The sequence below is a fragment of the Xiphophorus maculatus genome, chromosome 2, assembly GCF_002775205.1.
Source record: "Xiphophorus maculatus strain JP 163 A chromosome 2, X_maculatus-5.0-male, whole genome shotgun sequence".
NCBI classification, from domain to species: Eukaryota; Metazoa; Chordata; class Actinopteri; order Cyprinodontiformes; family Poeciliidae; genus Xiphophorus; species Xiphophorus maculatus.
Genome location: NC_036444.1, coordinates 16548971 through 16576962, shown reverse-complemented (window position 1 = coordinate 16576962; position 27992 = coordinate 16548971). Strand labels below are relative to the sequence as shown.

The 27992-nt window shown below is 36.3% G+C and overlaps 1 protein-coding gene across 10 annotated transcripts in view; it reads left to right on the top strand.

Moving 5' to 3' along the window:
- Positions 1-27992, top strand: part of LOC102216405 (receptor-type tyrosine-protein phosphatase eta) — a 50272-nt gene that overhangs the window by 14416 nt on the left and 7864 nt on the right. For 4 of the 10 annotated variants that reach the window (XR_002754331.1, XM_023351235.1, XM_023351263.1 and 1 more), the window contains exons 2-33: positions 7009-7027; positions 7341-8138; positions 8404-8658; positions 8899-9159; positions 9569-9823; positions 9920-10180; positions 10588-10842; positions 10939-11199; positions 11610-11864; positions 11959-12219; positions 12630-12884; positions 12979-13239; positions 13647-13901; positions 13998-14258; positions 14669-14923; positions 15018-15278; positions 15686-15940; positions 16037-16297; positions 16708-16962; positions 17057-17317; positions 17728-17982; positions 19614-19871; positions 20184-20459; positions 21854-22129; positions 22217-22480; positions 23671-23934; positions 24031-24282; positions 24769-25032; positions 25135-25395; positions 25483-25743; positions 26176-26439; positions 27660-27926. Coding sequence is in view for 9 of the 10 variants with exons in the window: in XM_023351235.1 (XP_023207003.1) it covers positions 7009-7027; positions 7341-8138; positions 8404-8658; positions 8899-9159; positions 9569-9823; positions 9920-10180; positions 10588-10842; positions 10939-11199; positions 11610-11864; positions 11959-12219; positions 12630-12884; positions 12979-13239; positions 13647-13901; positions 13998-14258; positions 14669-14923; positions 15018-15278; positions 15686-15940; positions 16037-16297; positions 16708-16962; positions 17057-17317; positions 17728-17982; positions 19614-19871; positions 20184-20459; positions 21854-22129; positions 22217-22480; positions 23671-23934; positions 24031-24282; positions 24769-25032; positions 25135-25395; positions 25483-25743; positions 26176-26439; positions 27660-27926 (8623 nt within the window). In the remaining variant the exon portion in view is untranslated. Of the gene's footprint in view, positions 1-7008; positions 7028-7340; positions 8139-8403; positions 8659-8898; positions 9160-9568; positions 9824-9919; positions 10181-10587; positions 10843-10938; positions 11200-11609; positions 11865-11958; positions 12220-12629; positions 12885-12978; positions 13240-13646; positions 13902-13997; positions 14259-14668; positions 14924-15017; positions 15279-15685; positions 15941-16036; positions 16298-16707; positions 16963-17056; positions 17318-17727; positions 17983-18076; positions 18485-19613; positions 19872-20183; positions 20460-21853; positions 22130-22216; positions 22481-23670; positions 23935-24030; positions 24283-24768; positions 25033-25134; positions 25396-25482; positions 25744-26175; positions 26440-27659; positions 27927-27992 lie in introns of those variants that run through there. The other 6 variants (XM_023351241.1, XM_023351239.1, XM_023351248.1 and 3 more) reach the window with 6 other exon arrangements.

Here is a 27992-nt window from a genome sequence, read left to right as displayed (position 1 = left end):
TTTGACCTTAATTAGGCAGAGGTGTGAAGCATGACACATTGCTTAACTTAAACATCCTTGATGCTGTCTCGGTGAGTTGTCAAAGGTCTCTGGGTGGGCACGGGAAGTACAGGAAGTTTTCTTAGAACAAAACACAATAAATAGGTACCAAGTGCTGTGGGAAATGAACTTTTAGATGGAGAACAAACCTGCCACTGTGTTGCAAAAGAGAAGCAGGGAGAAGAATGACACGTTGGTGCTGCAACGTTTTGAATTTTAACTAGAAGACCAGCTTCCTCATTTTAAAGAGGAAAGTTAGCGGAGAGGATCTAGCTGTTAATCTTCACTCAACATGCATACACGAAAAGTCACACCCAAACAGTCTATCTGCATAGCTAAATGCAGAAATTACTGTATTTTACTGAAAAATATTTGCATGCTTTATAAAGCAATGTAACATAGTAGGTGGTCATGAACAGGAAACTGAATCTTTCAGGTTACTCTTGTCAGGCTGAGCCTAAGGACTTGTATAGATAATTACCTGGTAACAATGAACTGCATGAATCAAAAAGTATATGTTTTTCTGTTGTAATAATTCGAATGAAGATGCATAATCCCCAAACGTTACTGGTCTGTCTGAGTCACTTGACTGTGTTTAAATTTTAAATGTGAAAGTAAACTGCGATTTATTGTATCAATTAAAATAACAACCATCAACAACCATCTGGCTGCATTGAAAGTCAAACTTCATCAACAACTCCCAAACATATCTAGTCCAAAAAAGGCAGAGCATCCCATCAACCTCAGCTGGTCCAGCGATAGATTGTAGAGTAAAATAAAGCTTTGATTGCTTTCAACAGAAATTAGAGAAAAATTCTTCAAGCCAGAGGCTGCTGCATCAGAATACCATCAGGGCTCACTTTTGAAGACTTTAAGGTTTTGGTTTCTATTCTGTAAGAGTAGCAAAGCGTGAAACTTAATTTACGTAACAAATTTTTCTTTCTCCTTTATTCAAAACAGTATTTTTTTTTTTCAAATGCATGCCACGTGAAGCATAATTCAGTTGAAGGAAGTTAAAAAGTGTGTCGATAGAAACAAACGTTAGTAATGTTCCATTTAAACCTTAGGGATTCGCTAAAGAGTGAGGTGAATGTTTTCCACCTTCATATGAAAAACTTTATATTTCCTCACCTTTTTAAAGCTATTTTACTAAAAAAATCTACAGCTTTTTATGCTTCCCCATTGCTGGTGCCGTGACTCATACATTAGCATAGCATGCACTTGGATGGACTTGTCTAAGATTTACTGATATTTTAAAATCCCCCAGCGGTTAGAGACAGTGGATTTCAAGTGTTTTAAATGTACTTTTTTTTTGTTTACTTCTATTAGTATACCTCTAACCGTATCAAGCAAAACAAAACAAAAATTCTGCTACTAAATTGGAAAGGTCAGTTGTTAATTTCCCCTGCTTACAAAGAAGAAGAACTTAGCTGTTTGGAAATTTCTTAAGAAATCTGGCGAAGCTAAAGTTTTTCCACCCATCACATTTCATTAAGATAAACCTGTTTTAAACGGTATAAGTAGCTTATTTGTTAAGCAGCTGATAGAGGGCCTGAAACCACAACTGACACCTGACTAATTACCTCCTAATATCAACGTGTTTAATAGCATTACCTCTGCCAATCCATGCCTACTCAATGGCAAGACGATCATGTAATAGTTTTATAAATATTTATTGGTCATATATCATTGAAAAGGTTCTATAGCAGTGCATATTTTTATGCATTGCGTATAACGGACAACAATAGTTTTGTGTTATATCAGTCATTATCAGTCAATTGCAAGGTGTAATCAGGTGTATTTACTTGTGTCTGTGAAGCATTTCAGCATAACTTTTCCTCCCTTGATGTTTTTCTCACTATCAGGCAGTTTTGTTGATGATTTTAGTGCAAAGCAGATCCATCATCATGATCAACAACTTTCCACCATTTAAACATATAGATTGTCGGCATAGGGATTCATTTTTAGAAAACTCTTCTATTTGCACCTCAATCTACCGTACATTCATCACTGAACTCCAGGGTGAGCTACGTACTGTATGTTCATTCAGCTTTTGGTCTAAAGATACATAACAAGGGAAGATGTTAACAACTGGGTCTGAAGTTTTGTTTTTATCTTGGAAGTTGGAGGTTGGATCTGTGAATGACATTTCTCTGAGTTATACTCAAAAGTATGCACAAACTAGGTAAAAAGAAAATTACATTTCAAATGGATTTTGTTTCTTTGACTATTTATTTTTCTTTATTAGATGCCCATTGAATGATTATAGGTGTGTGATAATATATTCCATCAGGTGTAGCTCACCTAAGTTCTTTCACCAACTGATCATTTTCAATGACCAGGTCAATGGTCTAGGTCAGGGGTGTCAAACTCCAGTCCTCAAGGGCCACTGTCCTGCAGTTTTTAGATGTGCCACAGGTACAAAACACTCAAATGAAGTGGCTACTTGTGTATAGGCCTGCTAATGACCTAATTATTCTATTCAGGTATGGTGCAGAAGAGGCACATCTAAAGGTTGCAGGGCAGTGGCCCTCCAGGACTGGAGTTTGACACCTGTGATCTAGGTCCTGCTTTTTAGTCTTGTTCTAATCACTATAGTTGAAACATCATAAAAATACCCACAGCTGAAGTCCTTGCCAATTTCCTGTCTCGATGCACGTTTGATGATTCTTTTGATTTCTATGAAAATTTTGTAATGATCTTGAAAACCTCAAGCCAGTTTTTTTCCCCAACTTTTACCTCATACCATTTTTAAAAAGCTTTTCCAGCTTTTCCTCTTCTTTGCTCTCTTTGTCTGTCCAAAGTTACCCAGACTTAGTTAAGACGGAAACATGGCTAATGCATACAAAACAAGAATGTTTTGTACAAACATTCTTGTACAAAACATTCTACAAGACTTTTCTTTTGTTCAACATTATCAGATCAAGTCTGTGTTTAAGGATTGAACCCAGAACAAACAGCCTTAAAGGTGAGTTCTCGACTGTTATTATTCAGGAAGGAATCTGGGTGTTATCGAGAGGCTGACTTAGGAATCTGAGGGAATCAGAGAAAGGCAGGCAGCCTTTAAGGATGATGTAATGTTTATGTAGTGGTCAGTAGAGCTATTTTCTTCTCCTCCTCCTCCCACTCCCGCAGACAGGCACAGTCAAAGGGCATTGATACCGTACAGATCGACAGGGGCATTGGATGAGTCCCAGTGCTGCATGTTTTTCCAAAATATTTCCCAACTAATTTCGCTAATGCTAAAATCTAAGAGTTCTAAGACATGCACACACATATCAATGGTAGAAGAAGCTGAAACAAACCGAGCATTTACCTTGTTTTCATAAAAAAAGACTGAATAAGACCATAAAGGATCAAGCGGATTTTGCAAAACTCTATAAACTTGACAGGAAAGAGCAGAGAAATAAACAGCTGTTTATTTAAACTAATATTTGTATGTCATTATTTTCAGAAGTGACTGTAATTTTGTATTATCCTTGGTGTCTGATACAGCGCCAAAGCATGATGGTTTTAGATGTTGCTTTGTTTATTTAGCAAGCGGAAAAAAAGTGACTCCAAGAAAAAGGGCCAGGAAAAAAATAAAACTTTTGGGAGTTGTAACTTAAAGTGCTTTTGCATCCAAAGAGTTCATTTTAACATGACTATTGGTATGAAATTATGAGAATGATTAAAATATGGCATTGAGATTTTAATGTTAGATGTTGGTAGGTGATATTTTTTATGTCCAACATAGAGTTTTATCCTGGAATTTGTCCAACCACTCTATCCTAAACATTTTATGAAATAGATGTTTAGCTTTTTTTAATCCATGAATTCTTAAAAAAATATAATTGTTGAAAGGTTTAGTTGTGTCCAGTACTTACTTGTGAGAGGAAAAAGGCCCTTGTTTTTCCTTGCAGACTTTTAGACTACCTCCAGTGGTCATTGGACAAAAAGTGGTGTAAGTTTTCACTCACAAATAACTCAACAATGTAATTCCCACTCAATCCAATTACAGATAGTTCAGTTTTGTCTAGTAAATGTTGCAATACAGCCAAATCCAATTATTGATTGGATGCTAATTGGAAAATGTTACCATTACTCGGTTTTACAAAACATTTACATCATTAACATGCCTGTTATCACCATTTCACATCGCAAAGTGAAATGGTGATAACCTGCGCAGTTGTTCTCTTTGAGAAATGAAGCTGGCAGTGCAGCGTTACAGAAAGCGTGGCGCTGTATTGACAATGTCTCTCAGACATTGTCTCAAAGTCTGCATTGGCAGAATTTAGTCTGCCAATGCCATTCTTTTCAACACTGTAAATGTCAGTTTAACAATCCCAATGTTTGTCAAGTAAATGCTGTAAATTTGAATTTTAAATCTTACCCTCTTACTCTTCATGCATATGTTCTTAGTCTTGTTTTACTGTTTTAGATTCTTTGATTGCAAATCACGTCATCATTACTTCAGCTTCTAAACTGGATTTGGTCCTACATATTTTAGCTGATGCGGGACCCTGACTACTTCATTTGTGCGACTCAGGACCTCTTGAGTTTTCAGCAATCTCTTAGCCAAAGCATAATAATGTAATAGAAAATAACAACTCCATTTTAGCAAGAGGAATCTTCCAAGGGAGCCAGGCTCAGTATGATTTTGTGCCCATCTGCTGTGACTGGTTGGAGGCTGACGGATAGGAAGTAGTCCAGGAAAAATAATGAAGAAACAGGTCAGAGGTACTTTTTACAGGAAAGAAAAGGAAGGGCACTACTGCAAAGTAATTAAACAATAGTTTCCTATATGGCAGCATCAAGGAAAAAGTCACAGCTGAAAGTTAAGAAAATGGCTAAACAAAAGATTTTCTCCACCATTAGCAGATTTCAATGAAAAAAAAATCCCTCATTCAATATGTCATAGTTATTGTCTGCAGCACTTTGATGTCTGGAATCAGAGTGAAGCGCTCACATGTGAAAAAAATTAATTCTCAAATTTTTCCAGCTGATGTCACACAAACGGCAAAAGTTACAGTCCCACACCTCTTCTCATATAAGCTGGTCCTCATCCCAAAGTACAAAGTCGTCAGAAGAATTTAGTTTGGCCAAGCAAATAAACTCCTGGAGCATGACAGTGTGAAAATTTTGTTTTGCAGACAGTGGAATAATTTCCCACTGAGGAGAAGGTTTAAGGCCAGGCATTACCTGCCTTCAAACCTTGACTGATGCAGCAACATTTAATGCAAAATGTAAACTTCTGATATGGGATTCACAGGTCTAGAATATGCTTGAGATTCTGGTCTACACAAAATTTTAGTGAAATCATTTTTTCCCTATATAATCCCACTAAAACAGGATAAACATTTGTTTATTTGAAATTACAATCGGTTTACTGTTATCATAAAATATAAAACACCCACAGTCACGAATCAGTGCTGCAGGCTAATAATTCTCCTTTCTTTGCATTCTTTGTTTGGGGGAGAATGATGCAGGTTTTAGTGGTGATGCCATGTGTTTAATGTTCAGCAGAGAAACAAACAATCTGGAAGGCTTGTTTGAATTTTAGCTAATAATTAATATGTAACCAGCACCATTTGCTATCCCCTAATATCAGAGCAAAGCTGAAGGTAAGGTGGACACAGGAGCGTGTGAAGTTGCAGTTCTGAGGTTGTTGCATAAGATACCCAAGATGTAATGTTGCACATACAAGGATCCTTATTGTTAGCTGCAGTTTTCCAAATAATTATTTTGATGATCTGTTAATTTTTTTGTTAGTCCACTCACAAACACAGATTTTTGTTTTCTTGTAATGGCGCTTCCTCCTCAGCTATAGAACTCAGGGTTTCTTCTACCAAGCAAAAGACTAATTTTTTTGGAAACTTGATGTATGTCAGTAGTATTTCTATTAAACTTTTAACATTTCTTCTTTATTGTTTTTTTTTTTTGGATTATCCAAAATTAAAAGTATTATTCAATAAATTTAGTTGATGAACCAAAATCAATTTATCTGGGAACAATTTTAAAACATAAAACTAATTGTTACTTCTATGTCAAACATTCAAGTTAAAAAAAAGTTTCCTGGTTTAGTCTAGTTAATGTTTGATTATTTAATGTGTGTCTGATTACCAGCATGTTATAATACTTTTATTGTTATTAATCAAATTATTCACCAGAAATATACAAAAAGATAAAATATAGTTACATACATTACATACATAATAGATGGAAAGTTAACTTGGTTGGCAGTAATAATTTTAAAGATTTTTTTCCTCCCATCAATTTTTGTTGCCCTTACTAAAGCCCTCTCAGCTGTTTGACAAGATGATATAAATTAAATTAAAATAGATCATTTTACTCTACAAATTAGCCTATATGCTGATAATATACTGTTCTTCTTTATTGTGGACATTCTTAAACTAATGTTTAAGAATAAAATTAGCAAAATGTCTAAAGTGTTACCTCTGTGTTAATAATAGTTTTTTCCCATATTATACACTTGGTCATGTTTGATGGCAGAATAGGTAACTGTTTTGCAGATCAAAACTAAAGAATCAGGCTGGCAAACTATGTGAAGCCAGCCTGCTTCACATAGCTTCCTCTTGATTAAAAGAATCAAATTATATACCAGAAATATGCAGGGAAGCCTGGCACCTAACTTATAAAACACTGTCTACACTTGAATCACAAAAGATAATTAAGGGAGGTTATTTTTTTGTTCTGCATTTGGCCAACATGATGAAAAATTCTGTATTCATATTTAAATGGAAGATCTCCAGTTACAAACATGTAATCTAGAGGAAACTGATTAAATATATGTAATTCAGTCTTTTAGTATTTGTTGTCATGTTTTAGGTAGCAGTTGTAAAGTTATTCAGCTCACTGTAACATTGAACAAGTGGTTTGATTTAAAGTTGATGCTCTCTTTTTTTAACGAAATGCTGCCCCCTCGTGGTACAAGTTGCTTCACTGTGGTTTTTTTGTTTTTTATTGCAGAATATTGAGGCTCAGAATTGTAAGTACAACTTTTTCTCATGTTTTGGTAACTGCTTGCTTTTTTTCTTTCTATTTATTGTCATAAAATTTCACTTGTAGCACATCATTGGGATTTAATTTGCTATCTTTATTAATAGCAAATTAAGCCTATTTGCTACTAATAGTTTTAATTAATACAATTAACACAACAGTTAACAAAAGTTAACACCCAAGGTCTTAAAATGCTCTTAAAACACCTTTTCACTGCTTCAGTTGTGCTTTTATTTACTGTTGCTTTTCTTCTTGTGCTCATCTTTTTTGCTTTATCAATTGGAAAAATATAACTACAACAGCTGCAATAGAAACCGCAACAACAGCTCTAGCTGCAACCACAACTACCGCAACTACATCTGCAGCTACAGCCACGGCAACACTTGTTCCTACAACCGCAACAGCTGTTGATGCAGCTGTTAGCACAGCAACAACTGCACCAACAACTTTAACCGCTGCGTCAACAACTTTAACCGCTGCACCAACAACTTCAGCTGCTGCACCAACAACTTCAACTGCTGCACCAACAACTTCAACTGCTGCACCAACAACTTTTACTGCTGCATCAACAACTTCAACTGCTGCACCAACAACTTCAACTGCTGCACCAACAACTTCAACCGCTGCATCTACAACTTTAACCGCTGCATCTACAACTTTAACAGCTTCACCTACAATCACAGCAACCACAATAACAGCTACCTCAACAAACACAGTAACCACAATAACAGCTGTCCCTACAATCACAGTAACCACAATAACAGCTGTCCCTACAACCACAATAACAGCTGTCCCTACAACCACAATAACAGCTGTCCCTACAACCACAGTAACAGCTGTCCCTACAACCACAGCAACCACAATAACAGCTGTCCCTACAACCACAACAACCACAATAACGCCTGCCTCAACAAACACAGTAATCACAATAACTGCTACCCCTTCAACCACAGCAACCACAATAACTGCTACCCCTTCAACCACAGCAACCACAATAACAGCTGCCTCGACAAACACAGAAACCACAATAACTGCTGCCCCTACAACCACGACGACTGAACGAACAACCATGACGACTGAACCAGCAACTGCAAGTAAGGGTGTGTTAACATCTAATGGTAACTATCATGAGCCCCTAAATTGACATCTGTCCACATGACACAGTACAAAATAACCATAACCTGGTTACTTTGTACTGTGTCATGCTCTGAAGAAGGAAATGACTGTACTTTTCTATATTCTTTCTTCTAACAGTTATATTTCTGAATGTACAGTCCTGATGAAATAAGTGCTATTATGTTAAGATAGACAGTAATATGATAGACATAATATGAACTGTTATTGTGACTTTTCCTTGGTTCACAGCGCCTGTAAATGTGTCGAATCTCAATGTGGAAAGTATCACAACATCCTCTGTGAAAGTGATCTGGAACAAAACGGATGTTGCAAGCTACCGAGTATACTGGACAAAAGGAGAAATAACAAGCAATGAAACAGTAACACAGAACTTCAAAAACATCACAGGACTAGATCCTGGGGTTCAGTACACTATAAGTGTTACTGCTGTTGCTAATGATAATACCACTGAAGGACATCCAGACATGGTGACTGTCTACACAAGTAAGTCCACCTTTTTGTTTGTCTTTAATTGTGTGCAAAAAAGTGAAAGGCTAAATGTAGTGAAATTTTCTTTGTGATTGATTATAAATGTTGTAAAAGCAACCAACTGAATAGTAATATTGAGAGAAACATTTGTCTATTTACAAGTAAGATTATGAGCCTGCTTTTAATTGTCACACTTTGACAAGTTTTTCATCCTTTTGGTTTTAAAATGTTTGTAACATTGATTTCTGCTCACAGAACCTGAAGTAGTCACAAATCTCAGTGTCTTTAATGTAACAACATCATCTCTACTTGTGAACTGGACAAAACCAAAGGGAAGCAGTTCTTTCTATAGAATTCATTGGAAAGATGGAAGAATAAATGACCAAAGAAATGTGTCTGAAACATCTCTGACCATTTCTAATCTGACTGCTGGTGAGCAGTATACAATAACTGTAACTGCTGTAGCTGCTGATAAACTCACTGAAGGAGAGAGCAAGACTTCTTTCAATTACACAAGTAAGTGAACCTCAATCTTTGGGATATATTGAGGGATCATTAAGTGATGGACGGATCGATTGATGGATGCAATATTTAGAATTAACCATGGGTCAAATAAGTAGGCTTTCTGTACTACAAAGTAGCCTTCCTGTTAACTGTTCAAATCCGACTCTCTAGTAGAGAAAGATGCCAAGCTTTGGTGCAATCACTAACGTTTCCCCCAGTCATCCTAACTTATTATTGTCAATTCTATACTAGCTGGATAAATGTTGACCATATTGTTAATGATATTAAATTTTGGAAGTTTCTCACCATATAAATTTTAGGAGTTCTAAAAAACTACCTTGCTATGGTGAAAAATAATCAGAAAAGTACTATCTAATATTGACTGACATTTAGTCTGCATGAACTTCTCTTTCATGAACAGAACCTGAAGCAGTCAACAATCTCACAGTCACTGAGGTAACAACAACCTCTGTGTCTTTAAATTGGACTGAACCTGAGGGGAAAAGACTGTTTTATACAGTAAAGTGGGAAAAGGAAAACAAACATTTGATTACAAGTGAGACTCAGGCGAATGTGACTGAGCTGAATCCTGGCGAAAACTACTGTTTTAATGTCACGGCTGTGGCTACAGACAACAAAACAGAGAGTGATGAGAGAAACATTTGTGGATTTACAAGTAAGATTATGAGCCTGCTTTTAATTGTCACACTTTGACAAGTTTTTCATCCTTTTGGTTTTAAAATGTTTGTAACATATTTATTTCTGCTCACAGAACCTGAAATAGTCACAAATCTCAGTGTCTTTAATGTAACAACATCATCTCTATTTGTGTACTGGACAAAACCAAAGGGAAGCAGTTCTTTCTATAGAATTCATTGGAAAGGTGGAGAAATCAGTCTCCAAAGAAATGTGTCTGAGACATATCTGACCATTTCTAATCTGACTGCTGGTGAGCAGTATACAATAACTGTAACTGCTGTAGCTGCTGATAAACGCACTGAAGGAAAGAGTGAGACTGTTGTGAAATACACAAGTAAGTGAGCCTGAATCTTTGGGATTTATTGAGGGATCATTAAGTGATGGACGGATCGATTGATGGATGCAATATTTAGAAATAACCAGGGGTCAAACAAGTAGGCTTTCTGTACTACAAAGTAGCCTTCCTGTTAACTGTTCAAATCCGACTCTAGCAGACAAAGTTGCCAAGCTTTGGTGCAATCACTAACGTTTCCCCCAGTCATCCTAACTTATTATTGTCAATTCTATACTGGCTGGATAAATGTTGACCATATTGTTAATGATATTGAATTTCAGAAGTCTCTCACCATATACATTTTAGGAGTTCTAAGAAACTAACTTGCTATGGTGAAAAGTAATCAGAAAAGTACTATCTAATATTGACTGACATTTAGTCTGCATGAACTTCTCTTTCATGAACAGAACCTGAAGCAGTCAACAATCTCACTGTCACTGAGGTAACAACAACCTCTGTGTCTTTAAATTGGACTGAACCTGAGGGGAAAAGACTGTTTTATACAGTAAAGTGGGAAAATGAAAACAAACATTTGAATACAAGTGAGACTCAGGCGAATGTGACTGAGCTGAATCCTGGCGAAAACTACTGTTTTAATGTCACGGCTGTGGCTACAGACAACAAAACAGAGAGTGATGAGAGAAACATTTGTGGATTTACAAGTAAGATTATGAGCCTGCTTTTAATTGTCACACTTTGACAAGTTTTTCATCCTTTTGGTTTTAAAATGTTTGTAACAAATTGATTTCTGCTCACAGAACCTGAAGTAGTCACAAATCTCAGTGTCTTTAATGTAACAACATCATCTCTATTTGTGTACTGGACAAAACCAAAGGGAAACAGTTCTTTCTATAGAGTTCATTGGAAAGGTGGAAGAATAAATGACCAAATAAATGTGTCTGAGACATCTCTGACCATTTCTAATCTGACTGCTGGTGAGCAGTATACAATAACTGTATCTGCTGTAGCTGCTGATAAACTCACTGAAGGAAAGAGTGAGACAGTTGTTATATACACAAGTAAGTGAGCCTGAATCTTTGGGATTTATTGAGGGATCATTAAGTGTTGATCGGATTGATTGATGGATGCAATATTTAGAAATAACCAGGGGTCAAACAAGTAGGCTTTCTGTACTATAAAGTAGCCTTCCTGTTAACTGTTCAAATCCGACTCTCTAGTAGAACAAAGATGCCAAGCTTTGGTGCAATCACTAACGTTTTCCCCAGTCATCCTAACTTATTATTGACAATTCTATACTGGCTGGATAAATGTTGACCATATTGTTAATGATATTGAATTTCAGAAGTCTCTCACCATATACATTTTAGGAGTTCTAAGAAACTAACTTGCTATGGTGAAAAGTAATCAGAAAAGTACTATCTAATATTGACTGACATTTAGTCTGCATGAACTTCTCTTTCATGAACAGAACCTGAAGCAGTCAACAATCTCACTGTCACTGAGGTAACAACAACCTCTGTGTCTGTAAATTGGACTGAACCTGAGGGGAAAAGACTGTTTTATACAGTAAAGTGGGAAAATGGAAACAAACATTTGAATACAAGTGAGACTCAGGCGAATGTGACTGAGCTGAATCCTGGTGAAAACTACTGTTTTAATGTCACGGCTGTGGCTACAGACAACAAAACAGAGAGTGATGAGAGAAACATTTGTCAATTTACAAGTAAGATTATGAGCCTGCTTTTAATTGTCACACTTTGACAAGTTTTTCATCCTTTTGGTTTTAAAATGTTTGCAACATTGATTTCTGCTCACAGAACCTGAAGTAGTCACAAATCTCAGTGTCTTTAATGTAACAACATCATCTCTATTTGTGTACTGGACAAAACCAAAGGGAAGCAGTTCTTTCTATAGAATTCATTGGAAAGGTGGAGAAATCAGTCTCCAAAGAAATGTGTCTGAGACATATCTGACCATTTCTAATCTGACTGCTGGTGAGCAGTATACAATAACTGTATCTGCTGTAGCTGCTGATAAACTCACTGAAGGAAAGAGTGAGACAGTTGTTATATACACAAGTAAGTGAGCCTGAATCTTTGGGATTTATTGAGGGATCATTAAGTGTTGATCGGATTGATTGATGGATGCAATATTTAGAAATAACCAGGGGTCAAACAAGTAGGCTTTCTGTACTATAAAGTAGCCTTCCTGTTAACCGTTCAAATCCGACTCTCTAGTAGAACAAAGATGCCAAGCTTTGGTGCAATCACTAACGTTTTCCCCAGTCATCCTAACTTATTATTGACAATTCTATACTGGCTGGATAAATGTTGACCATATTGTTAATGATATTGAATTTCAGAAGTCTCTCACCATATACATTTTAGGAGTTCTAAGAAACTAACTTGCTATGGTGAAAAGTAATCAGAAAAGTACTATCTAATATTGACTGACATTTAGTCTGCATGAACTTCTCTTTCATAAACAGAACCTGAAGCAGTCAACAATCTCACTGTCACTGAGGTAACAACAACCTCTGTGTCTGTAAATTGGACTGAACCTGAGGGGAAAAGACTGTTTTATACAGTAAAGTGGGAAAATGGAAACAAACATTTGAATACAAGTGAGACTCAGGCGAATGTGACTGAGCTGAATCCTGGTGAAAACTACTGTTTTAATGTCACGGCTGTGACTACAGACAACAAAACAGAGAGTGATGAGAGAAACATTTGTCAATTTACAAGTAAGATTATGAGCCTGCTTTTAATTGTCACACTTTGACAAGTTTTTCATCCTTTTGGTTTTAAAATGTTTGCAACATTGATTTCTGCTCACAGAACCTGAAGTAGTCACAAATCTCAGTGTCTTTAATGTAACAACATCATCTCTATTTGTGTACTGGACAAAACCAAAGGGAAGCAGTTCTTTCTATAGAATTCATTGGAAAAGTGGAGAAATCAGTCTCCAAAGAAATGTGTCTGAGACATATCTGACCATTTCTAATCTGACTGCTGGTGAGCAGTATACAATAACTGTATCTGCTGTAGCTGCTGATAATCTCACTGAAGGAAAGAGTGAGACAGTTGTTATATACACAAGTAAGTGAGCCTGAATCTTTGGGATTTATTGAGGGATCATTAAGTGTTGATCGGATTGATTGATGGATGCAATATTTAGAAATAACCAGGGGTCAAACAAGTAGGCTTTCTGTACTACAAAGTAGCCTTCCTGTTAACTGTTCAAATCCAACTCTAGCAGACAAAGTTGCCAAGCTTTGGTGCAATCACTAACGTTTCCCCCAGTCATCCTAACTTATTATTGTCAATTCTATACTGGCTGGATAAATGTTGACCATATTGTTAATGATATTGAATTTCAGAAGTCTCTCACCATATACATTTTAGGAGTTCTAAGAAACTAACTTGCTATGGTGAAAAGTAATCAGAAAAGTACTATCTAATATTGACTGACATTTAGTCTGCATGAACTTCCCTTTCATGAACAGAACCTGAAGCAGTCAACAATCTCACTGTCACTGAGGTAACAACAACCTCTGTGTCTTTAAATTGGACTGAACCTGAGGGGAAAAGACTGTTTTATACAGTAAAGTGGGAAAATGAAAACAAACATTTGAATACAAGTGAGACTCAGGCGAATGTGACTGAGCTGAATCCTGGCAAAAACTACTGTTTTAATGTCACGGCTGTGGCTACAGACAACAAAACAGAGAGTGATGAGAGAAACATTTGTGGATTTACAAGTAAGATTATGAGCCTGCTTTTAATTGTCACACTTTGACAAGTTTTTCATCCTTTTGGTTTTAAAATGTTTGTAACAAATTGATTTCTGCTCACAGAACCTGAAGTAGTCACAAATCTCAGTGTCTTTAATGTAACAACATCATCTCTATTTGTGTACTGGACAAAACCAAAGGGAAACAGTTCTTTCTATAGAGTTCATTGGAAAGGTGGAAGAATAAATGACCAAATAAATGTGTCTGAGACATCTCTGACCATTTCTAATCTGACTGCTGGTGAGCAGTATACAATAACTGTATCTGCTGTAGCTGCTGATAAACTCACTGAAGGAAAGAGTGAGACAGTTGTTATATACACAAGTAAGTGAGCCTGAATCTTTGGGATTTATTGAGGGATCATTAAGTGTTGATCGGATTGATTGATGGATGCAATATTTAGAAATAACCAGGGGTCAAACAAGTAGGCTTTCTGTACTATAAAGTAGCCTTCCTGTTAACTGTTCAAATCCGACTCTCTAGTAGAACAAAGATGCCAAGCTTTGGTGCAATCACTAACGTTTCCCCCAGTCATCCTAACTTATTATTGACAATTCTATACTGGCTGGATAAATGTTGACCATATTGTTAATGATATTGAATTTCAGAAGTCTCTCACCATATACATTTTAGGAGTTCTAAGAAACTAACTTGCTATGGTGAAAAGTAATCAGAAAAGTACTATCTAATATTGACTGACATTTAGTCTGCATGAACTTCTCTTTCATGAACAGAACCTGAAGCAGTCAACAATCTCACTGTCACTGAGGTAACAACAACCTCTGTGTCTTTGAATTGGACTGAACCTGAGGGGAAAAGACTGTTTTATACAGTAAAGTGGGAAAATGGAAACAAACATTTGAATACAAGTGAGACTCAGGCGAATGTGACTGAGCTGAATCCTGGTGAAAACTACTGTTTTAATGTCACGGCTGTGGCTACAGACAACAAAACAGAGAGTGATGAGAGAAACATTTGTCAATTTACAAGTAAGATTATGAGCCTGCTTTTAATTGTCACACTTTGACAAGTTTTTCATCCTTTTGGTTTTAAAATGTTTGCAACATTGATTTCTGCTCACAGAACCTGAAGTAGTCACAAATCTCAGTGTCTTTAATGTAACAACATCATCTCTATTTGTGTACTGGACAAAACCAAAGGGAAGCAGTTCTTTCTATAGAATTCATTGGAAAAGTGGAGAAATCAGTCTCCAAAGAAATGTGTCTGAGACATATCTGACCATTTCTAATCTGACTGCTGGTGAGCAGTATACAATAACTGTATCTGCTGTAGCTGCTGATAATCTCACTGAAGGAAAGAGTGAGACAGTTGTTATATACACAAGTAAGTGAGCCTGAATCTTTGGGATTTATTGAGGGATCATTAAGTGTTGATCGGATTGATTGATGGATGCAATATTTAGAAATAACCATGGATCAAATAAGTAGGCTTTCTGTACTACAAAGTAGCCTTCCTGTTAACTGTTCAAATCCGACTCTAGCAGACAAAGATGCCAAGCTTTGGTGCAATCACTAACGTTTCCCCCAGTCATCCTAACTAATTATTGTCAATTCTATACTGGCTGGATAAATGTTGACCATATTGTTAATGATATTTAATTTCAGAAGTCTCTCACCATATACATTTTAGGAGTTCTAAGAAACTAACTTGCTATGGTGAAAAGTAATCAGAAAAGGACTATCTAATATTGACTGACATTTAGTCTGCATGAACTTCTCTTTCATGAACAGAACCTGAAGCAGTCAACAATCTCACTGTCACTGAGGTAACAACAACCTCTGTGTCTTTAAATTGGACTGAACCTGAGGGGAAAAGACTGTTTTATACAGTAAAGTGGGAAAATGAAAACAAACATTTGAATACAAGTGAGACTCAGGCGAATGTGACTGAGCTGAATCCTGGCAAAAACTACTGTTTTAATGTCACGGCTGTGGCTACAGACAACAAAACAGAGAGTGATGAGAGAAACATTTGTGGATTTACAAGTAAGATTATGAGCCTGCTTTTAATTGTCAGACTTTGACAAGTTTTTCATCCTTTTGGTTTTAAAATGTTTGTAACAAATTGATTTCTGCTCACAGAACCTGAAGTAGTCACAAATCTCAGTGTCTTTAATGTAACAACATCATCTCTATTTGTGTACTGGACAAAACCAAAGGGAAACAGTTCTTTCTATAGAGTTCATTGGAAAGGTGGAAGAATAAATGACCAAATAAATGTGTCTGAGACATCTCTGACCATTTCTAATCTGACTGCTGGTGAGCAGTATACAATAACTGTAACTGCTGTAGCTGCTGATAAACTCACTGAAGGAAAGAGTGAGACAGTTGTTATATACACAAGTAAGTGAGCCTGAATCTTTGGGATTTATTGAGGGATCATTAAGTGTTGATCGGATTGATTGATGGATGCAATATTTAGAAATAACCAGGGGTCAAACAAGTAGGCTTTCTGTACTATAAAGTAGCCTTCCTGTTAACTGTTCAAATCCGACTCTCTAGTAGAACAAAGATGCCAAGCTTTGGTGCAATCACTAACGTTTCCCCCAGTCATCCTAACTTATTATTGTCAATTCTATACTGGCTGGATAAATCTTGACCATATTGTTAATGATATTGAATTTCAGAAGTCTCTCACCATATACATTTTAGGAGTTCTAAGAAACTAACTTGCTATGGTGAAAAATATTCATAAAAGTACTATCTAATATTGAATGACATTTAGTCTGCATGAACCTTTCTTTCATGAACAGAACCTGAAGCCGTCAACAATCTCACTGTCACTGAGGTAACAACAACCTCTGTGTCTGTAAATTGGACTGAACCTGAGGGGAAAAGACTGTTTTATACAGTAAAGTGGGAAAATGGAAACAAACATTTGAATACAAGTGAGACTCAGGCGAATGTGACTGAGCTGACACCTGGTGAAAACTACTGTTTTAATGTCACGGCTGTGGCTACAGACAACAAAACAGAGAGTGATGAGAGAAACATTTGTCAATTTACAAGTAAGATTATGAGCCTGCTTTTAATTGTCACACTTTGACAAGTTTTTCATCCTTTTGGTTTTAAAATATTTGCAACATTGATTTCTGCTCACAGAACCTGAAGTAGTCACAAATCTCAGTGTCTTTAATGTAACAACATCATCTCTATTTGTGTACTGGACAAAACCAAAGGGAAGCAGTTCTTTCTATAGAATTCATTGGAAAGGTGGAGAAATCAGTCTCCAAAGAAATGTGTCTGAGACATATCTGACCATTTCTAATCTGACTGCTGGTGAGCAGTATACAATAACTGTAACTGCTGTAGCTGCTGATAAACTCACTGAAGGAAAGAGTGAGACTGTTGTGAAATACACAAGTAAGTGAGCCTGAATCTTTGGGATTTATTGAGGGATCATTAAGTGATGGACGGATCGATTGATGGATGCAATATTTAGAAATAACCATGGGTCAAACAAGTAGGCTTTCTGTACTATAAAGTAGCCTTCCTGTTAACTGTTCAAATCCGACTCTCTAGTAGAACAAAGATGCCAAGCTTTGGTGCAATCACTAACATTTCCCCCAGTCATCCTAACTTATTATTGTCAAGTCTAAACTGGCTGGATAAATGTTGACCATATTGTTAATGATATTGAATTTCAGAAGTCTCTCACCATATACATTTTAGGAGTTATATGAAACTAACTTGCTATGGTGAAAAATAATCAGAAAAGTACTATCTAATATTGACTGACATTTAGTCTGCATGAACTTCTCTTTCATGAACAGAACCTGAAGCAGTCAACAATCTCACTGTCACTGAGGTAACAACAACCTCTGTGTCTTTAAATTGGACTGAACCTGAGGGGAAAAGACTGTTTTATACAGTAAAGTGGGAAAATGAAAACAAACATTTGAATACAAGTGAGACTCAGGCGAATGTGACTGAGCTGAATCCTGGGGAGAACTACTGTTTTAATGTCACGGCTGTGGCTACAGACAACAAAACAGAGAGTGATGAGAGAAACATTTGTGGATTTACAAGTAAGATTATGAGCCTGCTTTTAATTGTCACACTTTGACAAGTTTTTCATCCTTTTGGTTTTAAAATGTTTGCAACATTGATTTCTGCTCACAGAACCTGAAGTAGTCACAAATCTCAGTGTCTTTAATGTAACAACATCATCGCTATTTGTGTACTGGACAAAACCAAAGGGAAGCAGTTCTTTCTATAGAATTCATTGGAAAGGTGGAAGAATAAATGACCAAAGAAATGTGTCTGAGACATCTCTGACCATTTCTAATCAGGAGTCAAATATGTAGGCTTTCTGTACTAAAATTTAGCCTTCCTGTTATTAGAGTGAGACTGTTGTGAAATACACATTTAAGTTATCCTAAATGTTATGGATAGATGGATGCAACATTTTGCAATTACAAGAAAAATAATGTCAGAAACCTTTTCCATCCTTTTGTCTTTTTGAAAGATTGATCATTTATCACAATACCTCAGGTGATCAACATCTTTATGTCACTGAAATCACAAATGTCATCACATTATTGGGAAACACTTCCTTACAGTGGACAGATGGAAACATGACCTGGAGGTCAAACGTAAATGTATCTCCTGTAGCTTCTGCACAATATCCCACAAGTTTATTGTCAGTTTCATATCACTATATACAATATGCATAATAAAACTGCCTGGATTGCAAGAAAATACTTAATTACTTAAGTATTTTAAGGTTTGCATGCTTGCAGTGTGTTTGGTGATAGTTGTTTCTTAATGCACCATAGAAGAGTTTTTTTACAAAATATGATAATTTTTGAAGCTAAATATCTACAACAAATACTGGCCTTCTGAAATCCAAAAATAATAATAATCCAGATATTGAAATCAGATATTGCAGTCAATATCTGATTTCACAATTTAGCATAATTGTGAATAAGGTAAAGTCTTTACCTTATTGAATGTAATACTATGAAGAAAAACAACAACAATAAAACATTTTATACTTTTTCTAACTGAGCGAATCTCAATCTAAGTCCTCATGGCTCACCAGCCTTCATGTTTTGGATGCGTAATATGTTCAACAACACACCTGACTTAAATTATTGCATTACCGCATTAAGGTTTCAGAAACCAGTTAGTCACCCATTCATTTCAGTCAGGTGTGTGGCAGAACAGTGGGTCCTGAGGACCAGGGTTGAAAATGATTGATTATTGATTTGACTCCTTTTCAAAATTGACATTGGTTAGTTATTTGACTTGAGCTGAAGGAGGTGAAATATCCTGACCCAACCAATTAGAGATCCCAAATTAGATGTTGCCTCAGCTTTATTGAGGTTTATGATAAATTCAAGTCTTCAGTCTCATTAAAATCTTAACTCCTTTTTTCACTCTGCCTTATACTTTAGTTAGTTCAACTTTATGGTCATTTCTGTTACTTTCTGTGACTTTAAGTATGAGCCTGGCATTTTGTGTTAATGTGAATCATGACTTTGAAAGGCTTTTAAGCCTTTGGTAACTTTAAAAAATACTGTAATACTGTTGCTGTTTTTAGATGCTCTTATATATGCTCAGAGACAAATTGTTTTAACAAACACCTGCATCTGTCTAGTTATTAATCAGGACTGTTAAAAATATCATTCACTAATTTATTTACTTTGCTGAACAGGGCCTGTAAAGCCTGTGAACATCAGGGTTGACTCAAGAACAAGTGACAATATAAACATCACTTGGACTTTGCCTGAAGGAAGGGTTGACCATTACATCGTGAACATCTCAAATCCAAGCAGTAACTACAATGTCACAATAACAAACGCCACCACAGCAGCTTCCTCTGGTTTACTTCCTGGAAGGAGTTTCATTTTCACAGTGACTGCTGTAGCTGGAACGTTCACCAATACCTCTGATCAGTTTTCATTTGCAACATGTAAGTTCCACATTTCCCCAAATTATAACATCTTGTTGAGTAATTCTGGCATTAGTAATGACCAAATATTGATACGAATTTTACCTAAGTAAACCATTTTCTTTTGCTAAAATTGTACTGAAGTATGTTTTATAATACACACTACCTGTTTTTTTTATTTTTACCAAACGTTTTCTACATTTTACCAATGTCACTGATTAATATAAAACATTTGTTGCTCAGCTTAGTACAGAAAACAGGCTAGACCTTTCATTGTAATTTAATGCAGACTTACTAGTGTGTGTTTGTATGTGTGTTTTCTCTCCCTTTTAGATCCGTTGTCTGTCACATCCTTCAACTTCACCAACAGGACAAACTCTTCTTTAAACCTGCAGTGGGTGACTCCAAAAACGATGGATGGTGCTCTTAATATCAGCTATATTATCACCTACAATAATCCAAATGACACTGTATCAAAGAACCGCTCTACAGAGAAGACGAACATAGAGTTAAATGGTCTTCAGTCTGGAACCAATTACACCATAAATATAACAACTGTTGGACCGGAACAACTGAGTAGCTCTCCAGTCACCAAGTATACTTACACTTGTAAGTTTATGTAATCAGACCCAAAGAGCATTGTAACCTGGGGTGTAACAGTATATAGAAGATCTTGAGATGAGATGATGTTCGGTCTTTAAGAACTTTACAAGATGAGTGTTTAGTAATGTTTTAGTAGCTTGGCCATTGCTTTGCTATGTAATTCTGCTCAATTCAAATCTTGCTTCACAGCTCAATCTGGGCTTTCTCCCACTGACTTGAATTCCTGCATTGAGTTAGAATTGTAGTCTGTCTGTAGTTTGCCCATGACATCAGAGGAAGTGAACAAAGTTGGTCCGTCCATGTTCTAAACATTAACATTCTGCTTGTTCAGCTCGGCACTTCTCTCTTAATGGAGGATGGTTGTTTTCAGCACAGGTAATTTCTGGTAAGCTTCAGAATATCGTCATTGGAAAACATTAGTGATTAGGTAAAATTTAAAACCAAAACAGAGTCAATGCCTCCATGAAGCAATTGTTTCTCAGTAGTTGAGGGCCGAGACCCCTCTGTACGAAACATGACTTTGTACAAGGGGCCAGTTTTTATCAGGTCAATGTTTTAAAGAAATAAGATCTTACAAGTGACAAACTGTGTCAAGTAATCTGTGATAAGTTTTGTTCAGTCCAGGTTTGTTCTATTTATTAAATTGTTGTTTTACACTATCCTAGTCAGTATTCCTAACTTGGGAGTTTGTTGCTCTTCACAGTTCAATCTGGGTTTTCTAAATACTCTATTTAGTGAGTATTCAAACCCCTCTTGCCTCCTCTTATAGAGTGACTAGCAAAAACTGCGGCTTTTTTTCATGGTGTTAGAGAAGATTTTTGGAGACTGATGTGAAAGTGGGTTTTCTTTATATTCACACTCATTGAGCAGCAGTTGCTGCATATGCGCATGGTGGTTAATCTAGATTTAATATAGATTCTCCAAATTCAAAAAAGCTATAGTTAATTTTAATGTTTTAAAGCGATTTGTTACCACAGGTGCTATTCTGATTGTTTACGTATCCTTTCTGTTATTCTTTTTCACCAAATACTCAGATTCCTGCAACAATTCAAAAGAGATGAAAGCTTCCTGTGCTGGTCTATATTTATTAGCGTACTCCATAAATGCAAAAGGAACAAGAATGCTTTCCTTTGATACTTCAAAATAAGGGTCTCAAACATAGAAACAGCATAAAACACCTTTATCCCAGGGGTGCTTGATACACCTCGGGATAAAGGTTGTAAGCTGGTAGTACTGGTTCTGATAGAACTGGTAAAGTTCTGGTAACTTACCAGAAAAGTTGCAGAAGAAATACAGCATTTTTATATGTGTTTCCAAAAGACTTAATGCTTTTATTTACACATTTATTTCAGATTTTCATATATTCTTTGTTGTTTTTTTTCTTCTTCTCTTATCCTCAGTGCCAAACCCAGTGCAGAATGCAAAAGCCAGCCCTATTTCTCCAACTTCCATAAGGGTGAATTGGTCACAGCCACTGAATGTCCAAGAATATTACCAGTACCGGGTTCAAACCTACAACAGCACAGGAGTACTTGATAACACCTATATCAACAAAAGCAGCACCACTAGCTATGACGTTCCCAGTCTGGAGCCGGGTTTCTTTTACTCCATCAACATCACAACAATTGTTTCATCAGACACTGCATCAAACTCTGTGGCGGTGTCGAGTTACACAAGTAATTATATGTAGATCAATGCTGTCTCAATGCTGAGAATATAATGCTCCTTTGACCTAAGGTAACCCTCTGTTATTCTTGCTTCAGTGCCCAAAGCAGTGACCGATTTGACTGTGAGCTTTGTGGGCACCACATCCATCCAGCTCTCATGGAAAACACAAATGAATTTCAGTAATTCCTGCAACTATCTGGTGGAAGCATTGCTGGGCAGTGAGCGAGTTCAGAATAGCTCCACGAACTTTAAGAACTTCACCTTCAACAGTCTGACTCCTGGAACCCTTTACACATTTAATGTGTTGACAGTTCATGAAGGGGTATCATCAACAAGCACAAGCAAAATGGAATATACAAGTATGTCATACACTCTTCCAGAATTTTAAGACTTTGGATAAATATTTCATTGTTTATACAAACTATTTGATCAGATCTTGGTTTCAAGGAGCCTGGATTTTATATAATTTTTTTTTGAAGAAATCTTAGTCTATAGTTCCCTAAAGTTATTAGTTAAGAACTTTGTATTCAGTGGAGGATGATGGAGCTGAAAGAGGGTATCTGAGGTCTTTTGACAGGTTTTTGATTGATTTTTCCCTCACACATACCTGAAAAAAATGAAAAAGACAAATTTTAAGACTTAAAAATGTTGTTCTCTGGAGCCAAATTATATAGTGAAAGGAGAAAATATTGTGCACAACTGTTCTTTTTGTAGTATTTTCTCTCTTGATAATTACAAATTATCATAGTTATTGGTAATTTGTATTTGTCAAAATGGAATTTAGGCAATTTAGTTTTGCCCTCAGGAAAGTATGGGACACAAATCAGCACAGAGATGACGCCTCATAGTCTTTAATCCTTCAAAAATAGAATCTCATAATATTCACAGATTTGTATCTATCTATCTATCTATCTATCTATCTATCTATCTATCTATCTATCTATCTATCTATCTATCTATCTATCTATCTATCTATCTATCTATCTATCTATCTATCTATCTATCTATCTATCTATCTATCTATCTATCTATCTATCTATCTATCTATCTATCTGTCTGTCTGTCTGTCTGTCTGTCTGTCTGTCTGTCTGTCTGTCTGTCTGTCTGTCTGTCTGTCTGTCTGTCTGTCTGTCTGTCTGTCTGTCTGTCTGTCTGTCTGTCTGTCTGTCTGTCTGTCTGTCTGTCTGTCTGTCTGTCTGTCTGTCTGTCTGTCTGTCTGTCTGTCTGTCTGTCTGTCTGTCTGTCTGTCTATCTATCTATCTATCTATCTATCTATGTATCTAATCTGTGATTAATCTGATTAATTGATTGACAGTACTACTATATGGCCAGAATAATTATTTGGTCAGAATTAAAGTCTTCGCATTGGTCATGTTTTTCAACTTTCAAACTTTTTAGCCCACCCAGTCTGTTGTATAACTGTTCAGATTAATGCATGTATTTTCAGCAATACCTGCAGATTAAGCAAACATGCATTTCTTGTTCAGATTTGATTCTTTTTTTTTTATTTTGAATGATGTTCATTGTTGTTTCTAAATTTCTCTTCCAGTTCCTGCACAGGTCTCAGACATTTTAGTCGTAGGAACCACCTCCAGCTTGTCAGTGAACTGGACAAAAGCAGTTGGGCAGGTTTCCTCATATCTTATCCAGTTATACAATAACACAAATTCCTTGATATACAACACAAATCTGACTAACGAGACTACACAGCATACATTTGAGAATTTGAAACCAGGAGTGCTTTACCATGTTGAGGTTGTCACTAAAAGTGGACCAAAGGAGAGCAACAGAAGTGTTGTTTACAATGCAACTTGTAAGTTTCCTAAATTTAGTGATTTTGTTTTTTATCTGCATTTGGATATGCATTGGTTATTCTCATGTTTGTGACCTGATTTATTCTTCTGCTTAGTTCCTAACCCCCCTGGCTCTATCATGGTGGAGTTCCAGACCAACAGTTCCATCAGATTTAATTGGTCCCTTCCAGCTAACATGGACCCTCCCCAGAACTTCACTGTGTTCACTAAAAATGACTCTTATGTTACCAAGAACAACTCGTTCCTGTTGGAAAATCTTGAGTCAGGATCCATGTACACAGTTTCTGTAGTCACTGTTGGTGCATGGGGTTATAAGAGTACCATACAGAGCACACAAAACTATACAAGTGAGTAAACACAAACAGCCAGTTTCATCATGCTCATTACTGTGAATAAAATGACAACAAGTGTTGTCATAAAGTTTGTCTTCGTTGTACTCAATTTTAAAATTGCACTAACAATTCAATTAGCGCTACTGCTAAATTCATATTATTGAATTCTTGTGTTAAGGGACTATTTCATATCTTTGGAGGACGTTTTTTGCACATGATCATTTTTAAAAATGTAAAATACTTTGACAACATAAGTTTGATCATTCTGTTATTTGTTCTGTTAATAGAGATTATTTAACATTCAAGTCATACATTTTTAACACTTTTAAAACATTTGTAAAAAATTTAAAGACATATTTCTTTTACTGACATATTTCTTAAACTTTTTTCCTAATGTATGATCCTGTGTTAGTTTTCCTACAATTGTCCCTCCTGTGTGATTGAACCTAAAAAGACTTTAATAAACGTATCTACTCTGATCACTTTTATCCTGTTTTTTAGGACCAAATTCGGTGACGGGTCTGACAAAGACCAAAATCACCCCTAGTTCAGTAACCCTGAAGTGGAATCAGGCAAACAGCAAACCACCCTACATTTATGAAGTGCAGCTTACAAGTGTTCTTAATGTATCACAGTGGAAAGTGGTAAACTATACAACAATTACATTTGATGGTCTTAAGTCTGGGAGCAAATACAATTTTACCGTCACTACAGTTACAGAAGATTACACTCGAGCAGAGTCTGTGAAGGTTTTCTACTATACAAGTAAGTGCATCGTAGCTTGTAAGAGCATGCTACAAATGACTTGTGCAAATATGTTTGGTTTTTTTTCTCCAAAAACAAAACAGTTTATCGTCTTGTTTTCAGGTCCTTATAATATCACAGATTTAAATGCTTTTACCTTAAACACAACCGCTGTTTACCTACACTGGACAAAACCATACGAGTACAAGGTCGACTTCAAATATCGGGTGGAGACAACGGGCTGTCACAACCAAACTACCAACTCAGAAGCAGAAAACGTGACCTTCACAGATCTCATCTCTGGAACCAACTGCAGCTTCTGTGTTACTGTCATAGCAGAGAATGGCACTGAAGGGAAAGAGATCTGCACCACTCAGTACACTAGTAGGGCTTTACTGTCTTCCCTTATTTTTTCTTTAACTTGTATCAGTGTTGAATTGTTTACATTTTTTTATGGCTGTACATCAACAGAACCCAATGTGGCATTGCTCAATATCTCCAATGAGGGATTCAATGATTCAGTCCTGGTATCATGGACCAAGCCTCCTGGAAATGTGGAGAAATATGAACTTCATCTGAACTGCTCCTCAAGTCCAAATCAAACAGCAATGCCCAGTGTTAACAACACCTTCCGGTTTTACAACCTGCACGCTGCAGAGCTCTGTAGTGCTGTGATGAAATCGCACAGTGGAACATTCGAAGTACCATCTGAAATTGTTACAACTGCAACATGTGAGTATCACTAATTATTATTCTTAGTAACTTTTGTCTGTTTTGATGGGGTTTTTTTTTTTACGTACAATTCAAATAGTGCAAGATGATACTTAAAAATAAGCTTTATGTAATTCTTACTAATCTCCCCAGTAAATACTACTACTGGTAGTACCAGTAGTAAATACTGGTAGTATTTACTACTACCAGTATTAAATAATAATGATAGAAATAATAGTAGTAGCAATACAAATTGCCTCACCATGTCTCATCAACTTTCCACTGTTGGGGAATATTTTAGCTATCTTATCAACTTCACCCTCAGACACTCCCTGAATATGTTGTTAAACTCGGTGTGCCACAAAAAGTACCAACCAGCCCCCAATTTGTTTGCGAAAATTTTCCAAATGCATACATGATTAATTGTACATGTGATGAATTCTGTCCTTGCAGACCCAAATCCTCCTGGGAATATTGGCATCCAGAAGCAATCTACCAGTTCTATTGAACTGCAATGGGGACAAGCACCTCATATGGAACATGCATTCAACTACAGCTACAAGTTGACCTACAATTATTCTCAGAACGAAATTCCTTCTAACAAGACAAATTACATTTTGTCCCAACTTCTGTCTGGGACTTCCTACAACATTTCTGTGACAACTGTGGGACCAATGTATTTTGAGAGTAAATCTGTTTACAAATACGTGACCACAAGTAAGAATCTTATTTTATTCATCATTAATCTCTTATATCAATTACTCTCACAATGTCTTGTAAAACAAATACTTTCCAAAAACTGTTGCAACCACAAACTTCAGTGTATTTCATTTTATGCTACAGACCAACACAGTGCAGCACAAGATTTAAATTTGTATTTACCACCTTTTATCCCTAAATAGAATTTTGTTCAGCGGGTTGCCATTACACATTATCTGTTTAGTGAGTAAAGATGATATTTTTGGAATATAATCTGGGTAAAAACAGCTCTTATGTGCTCAAAGCTTTGTTAGCGTGAATCAGTTACCAAAAAGCATCATTTGGACCAAGAAACACAGCAGAGAGATTCAGGGATAAAAGTGTGAAGACATTTGTAGTGGATTTAGGTTATATTATAATAATAATAATAATAATAATAATAATAATAATAATAATAATAATAATAATAATAATAATAATAATAATAATAATAATAATAATAATAATAAAACAATGCTCTGAGCTGTAAGGATCTCAAAGACCACTGTTTGATTCACCATCCAAAGATGGAAAGAGTGTGGCCCAACTGCAAATCTAGTGAAATAGTGCTGTAAACCTTAACTATAAATCTAAAAGTGTATTAATCAGAGAAGCAGCCATGAAGCAAATGGTAACTTTTTAAGAGCTCCACAGATTCAAAGCTGAAGTGGGAGGATCGTTCCACACAACAGCTATCTGTTGAGGGCAAAAATATGTCCTTTGTGGACAAGGAGGGGATATAGAAAGCATGTCAAAGAATTTGCTCTGGTCAAATGTGCCCAAAATTACAGTTTTTGACAAACTGTAATTTTGTCAAAATTACAGTTTGTCACCACCCTCTGCAGCGCTGCAGTTTTCATGCAGTTTTCATGCAATGAAAACTGGCATTGCACATTTCCAGCAGGAACAGGGAATCTACTGAGTTGATTAGAAGATGAAGTGGGCCAAATACATGGCAATTCTAGATTATATGTTTTTGAGTCTGCAGATGACTTGAGATTGGATTGTAGGTCCAACCTATTGGCTGGAAAACAACTTTAAGAAAAAGCCATTGAATGGTTCAGATCAAACCACATTTGTTTATCCACTACTTTGAAAAAATTCACATAAAACACATTATTTGTTGCCAGGCACTGCAGTGTCTGGCTTACCGGACACTGCGGACACTAACATTTCTCACTTGTTTATTAAACCATCAGGACCTCACAACGTGAAGTCTCTCAAACTTGATCCTGATGAGGAACGTATCAATTTAAGTTGGATCCTACCTGATGAGTATAAGGATACATATCATTTTTTTGTCACCTGGCAAAGCCACGATTGGACTTATGCTAGGAACGACACAACTGATGGAACTTTATATAGCATCCCTGAACTGACTCCTGGTACTGACTACAACATCACCATCATCACTAAGACATCTGATGGAACAGGATCTGCCATAGAAACGGTGTCCAACTGCACAAGTATGCTCATAACATTCCATCTTTTATACAGTCCTAAATGCATGACATTGGATCTTGTGTGAAGTT